Raw genomic sequence first — 3643 nt, forward strand, 5'->3', positions numbered from 1 at the left:
TGGCTTCCTACAGGGGACAGTTCGTGCAGGGAACGTGCGTTAGCAGCTTTTCTGGTTTGAACCGAGCTTCCCTCCAGAGGAGGCACCCTTCGCCGTGGGGGGCCACAGGCCCCGGTCCTGCCCACTGGGAACAAAGGTGGGGCCCCAACTGGAACCCTCCGCGCACCACCACCGTGTGCTGGCAATTCGCTTCCTGCACCCAGCGCCAGCCCGCCCTGGGGAGGGGCTGAGCCCGCCCCACGTCTGATAAGGAGGTGCAAGGGGCCGCCCTCTGAAGGAAGCTCCAACGAGAAAGGAGAGGGTGAAGGGAGCACTCAACTGATCTGCAGGTGCTTAGCCTGAGGCCGGGAGTGGCTGACACTCCAGCCCCCGCCTCCCCTCCCGCACTGCAGTCCCCAAGCCCTTGCAGGCAAGGTAAGGCTGGGGGCGGCGGCTGAAGGCCCAGGGACCCTTTTCCTCACCCTCCCGCAGCCCCTCTGCCCAGCATGCCTCTCTCCATGGAGCCCTCTGGACTTTCCACCACCCTAAAGAGGCCGCGGCTGGTTGGGGATGTTTGGCTCTGAGCTTCGGGCCAGGACTGGAAGTATTTTCTGACCAGGGTCCACAAGGCTTTCCAGGGTGGGCAGCTGCCGGTGTGGACTTGGGGGTGAAATATGAGCTGGGGAAGCAGAGAGAGGTTGTGCCAGGCTCTGGCTTCAAGCTGGGTGATGTTGGGTGATCCCCTTATTACTCTTACCTGGCCTCAGTCTTCCTATCTGTAAGATGGGAGTGGGTCAGCTAAACCGCCGGTAATGGCGAGAGGGTCCGAGGTTTGCCCGTAACAAATTGGCAACCGTGCTGCTGCCACGACTGCCTGTCCAGGTCACCACAGGGCCATTTGGACTTGAACGCGGGCAGCCCATCAGGCACCCTACGCACTTCATCTCCTTCCACCCTGTGTAGAGCCGCCACAGCCATGGCGGGGATGAAGACGGCCACCGGGGACTACATCGACTCGTCCTGGGAGCTGCGGGTGTTTGTGGGAGAGGAGGACCCGGAGGCCGACTCGGTCACCCTCCGGGTCACGGGGGAGTCGCACATCGGCGGGGTGCTCCTGAAGATTGTGGAGGAGATTAGTAAGTCCACGCTGCCCCCGCTGCTGACCTCAGCGCCCGGGGGCCGCTCCGGCCGGGTCCCCGGGCACTTCCGGGCCATCTGACTGTGCAGCTCTCGATAACCCTGCCACAGTGACTCAGGCACCATCTTAATCATCTGGTTCCAAAAAAGACATTTCCCCAACTTCCCCTCCCTCCCGCAGCTTCCCTCCCTCCCTCCCACTCTAGCTGGTTCTGTGAAGTCCCCAAGGAGCAGGCCTGGCCACAGTCTGTTCCCCCACTTCTAGCGGCAAGGGGGGCCTTGCCTGGGCCGAGGCAGACGTTCCACTCAGGGTCTGAGGGGAGGCCAGGGGACCCGGGGGCCTACTCCCGTACCCTCTCCGCAGGGCGGAAGCCCTCAGCAGGCTGGTGACAGGCCTGGCCTGGGTGGGAAGGCCCTGCCCCCACAGGAAGTTACAGCAGAGCAGCCTGTGGTATCGGGCAGGCGGGCAGGCGTGGGGCAGGCATGGAGAGGAGCAGGGCTGGTGACATGGGGGTTTCTCACCCCCTTTGCCTGTTGGGGAGAGGGGCTTCCTGGGAGGGCAGCAGGCACACCCCCAAAAGGCAGAGCGGGAAGGCAGGGCCACAATCATTTCAGCCAGGAGGCCTGGGGCCTGGGCCACCTGCGGATGGGGGGGCAGGCCTCCCTGGACCCGGCCACCCCGTCACGTGCAGCCTGGGAGGCAGGTTAGCTGGCTTGGGGACAGACCTCCCCCCCTCCGCCCCCCCCGCCAGAGACAGCCTGGCCACAAGGCTGAGGTCGTGAGGAAGCTTCCAACAGGCAGGGCCCGGGAGGCTGTGAAAGCAGAAGTGGGAAACAGAGGGTCCCTCAGGACACGGGGCGTCAGACCAAGATGCCGACAGGCCTGGGCTGAGCCAGGGCACAGGGGGCGAAGACACGGGGCCCCAAGGGAAGACCCAGGCGGCTTCCTGGCAGGGCACGCGAGCAATGAAAGAGGCCTAAACAAAGAGTCAGACAGACAGACAGCAGACCTGATCTTCCACCCACTGCTGGGCCCGCCACGGAAAATCCCTTCAGCTCCTGTCCCCCGCCACGGGGACATTGTCCCCACGCCTCCTAATCCCGCTCAGTCCTTAGCACATCCGAATTCTGCCGAGGCTCAGTCCAGCCAAACCCCATGTCACCCAGACTACGGCTGGGTCAGTGAGACTGACCCCACAGTTTCCAGCACGGGGGGAGAGACGGCACGGGGCCTGGGGACAGAGGGGCCACGCAGCCGGGACACGGGGACTCCCCAGGAGAGTCCTGAGGGGGGCCACAGCACGGGGAGGGCAAGGAGTGGTGTTGGAACGTGGCGGGGGTGGGGTTGGGAACCGGGGCCTCCAGGCCAGGGAGAGCGCCCGGAGCGTGACCAGGACTGGGGTGGTGGCGGTTAGGAGCTCGGACTACCCTGGAGGCGGACAGTGGCCACCAGAGGGTATTTCAGTGGCTAAGGCTCACATGTGGACAGACCCCTCGGGTAGGGGTGGGCTGGAGGCAGGGAGACAAGCCTCTTACAGTGGGCACAGTGGGCGGTGAGCAAGGGCAGGAGGGTGGATTTGGAGGCTGAGATGGGCATCAATGGCATGTGGAGGCTAAAAGGGGAAGAGGGGACATGACATGAGTGTCTAGGCGTCACCGCATTTCTGTCCCAGAGGCAGGCACCTGGCCTGGTGAACAAGTTTCTGGAATGAGCGAAGTTGGTGGGCGTGGCCCCTGGCGTGTGGGTTTCTGGCCTGGGGCTCTGGGGACAGGGCCTGGCCCCGGGGTGCGGTGCATTTCAAGGAAGGAAGATGAAGCCATGGTTGAGGCAAGACCCTCTCCCCCCTGCCCCACAAGAGGCCGTGATGGGGAAGGAAGGGCACCCGAAGCAGGAAAGGACAGGGGCAGGCAGGAGAAGGGGTCAAGAAGGACAAAGCAAGAGCCAAGGGTCAGGAGGAGAGGGGGAGTGGCTGCCACAGAGCCAAGGCCAGAGTGAGAGCAGAGGCTCAAACGTCTCTGAGAGATTGGCCACGTGGAGCCAGAGAATCTCTTCCAGAATCTCTTCCATGTAGCAACTCGGTGACAGTTAAGGGGGAGTGGGAGGGAGGGCAGCAGCGGCGCCGGTGCGGACGGAGACCCGGGCACACTCTAGAGGGCCGTGCCCACCCTCTGTGCTCGCCACGCCTCAGCTCACCGCCCTGGAGGGAGACACGTCCCCTGCCAGTAGCTGCAAGACGAGAGAGGTGTTCACGCTTCTGCATTAACGTGCCCCCAACATGCGTCACAGACCCCGCGCACACATCGTTTGGTGTCCACGGGCTCGGGACAGTGACCGCTCCCATCTCACAACTAGAAAACTGTGACCCAGAGAGGCTAAGGCCTTGGCCAAGGTCACAGACCACGAAATGTTTCGCTGCTGCGTGCCAGGCTCTAACACAGCCTCTGCCTCCTGAGCTCCCAGAATGCCCGGGAGGGACAAGTCAGCTAAGAATTGTGGGAGTTGTTGGGGGGGCGGGGGGGCGGGGAG

At 63.8% G+C, this 3643-nt stretch overlaps 1 protein-coding gene across 1 annotated transcript in view; it reads left to right on the top strand.

The window, feature by feature from the left end:
* Positions 1-286: 286 nt before the first annotated feature.
* FERMT3 (FERM domain containing kindlin 3) overlaps positions 287-3643 on the top strand; it is a 20753-nt gene continuing 17396 nt past the window's right edge. The window contains 2 exon segments of the mRNA XM_077759583.1: positions 287-414; positions 943-1115. Coding sequence (XP_077615709.1) covers positions 956-1115 — 160 coding nt within the window. The 5' untranslated portion in view covers positions 287-414; positions 943-955.

The sequence above is a fragment of the Crocuta crocuta genome, unplaced genomic scaffold (assembly GCF_008692635.1).
Source record: "Crocuta crocuta isolate KB4526 unplaced genomic scaffold, BGI_CrCroc_1.0 scaffold53, whole genome shotgun sequence".
Lineage (NCBI taxonomy): Eukaryota > Metazoa > Chordata > Mammalia > Carnivora > Hyaenidae > Crocuta > Crocuta crocuta.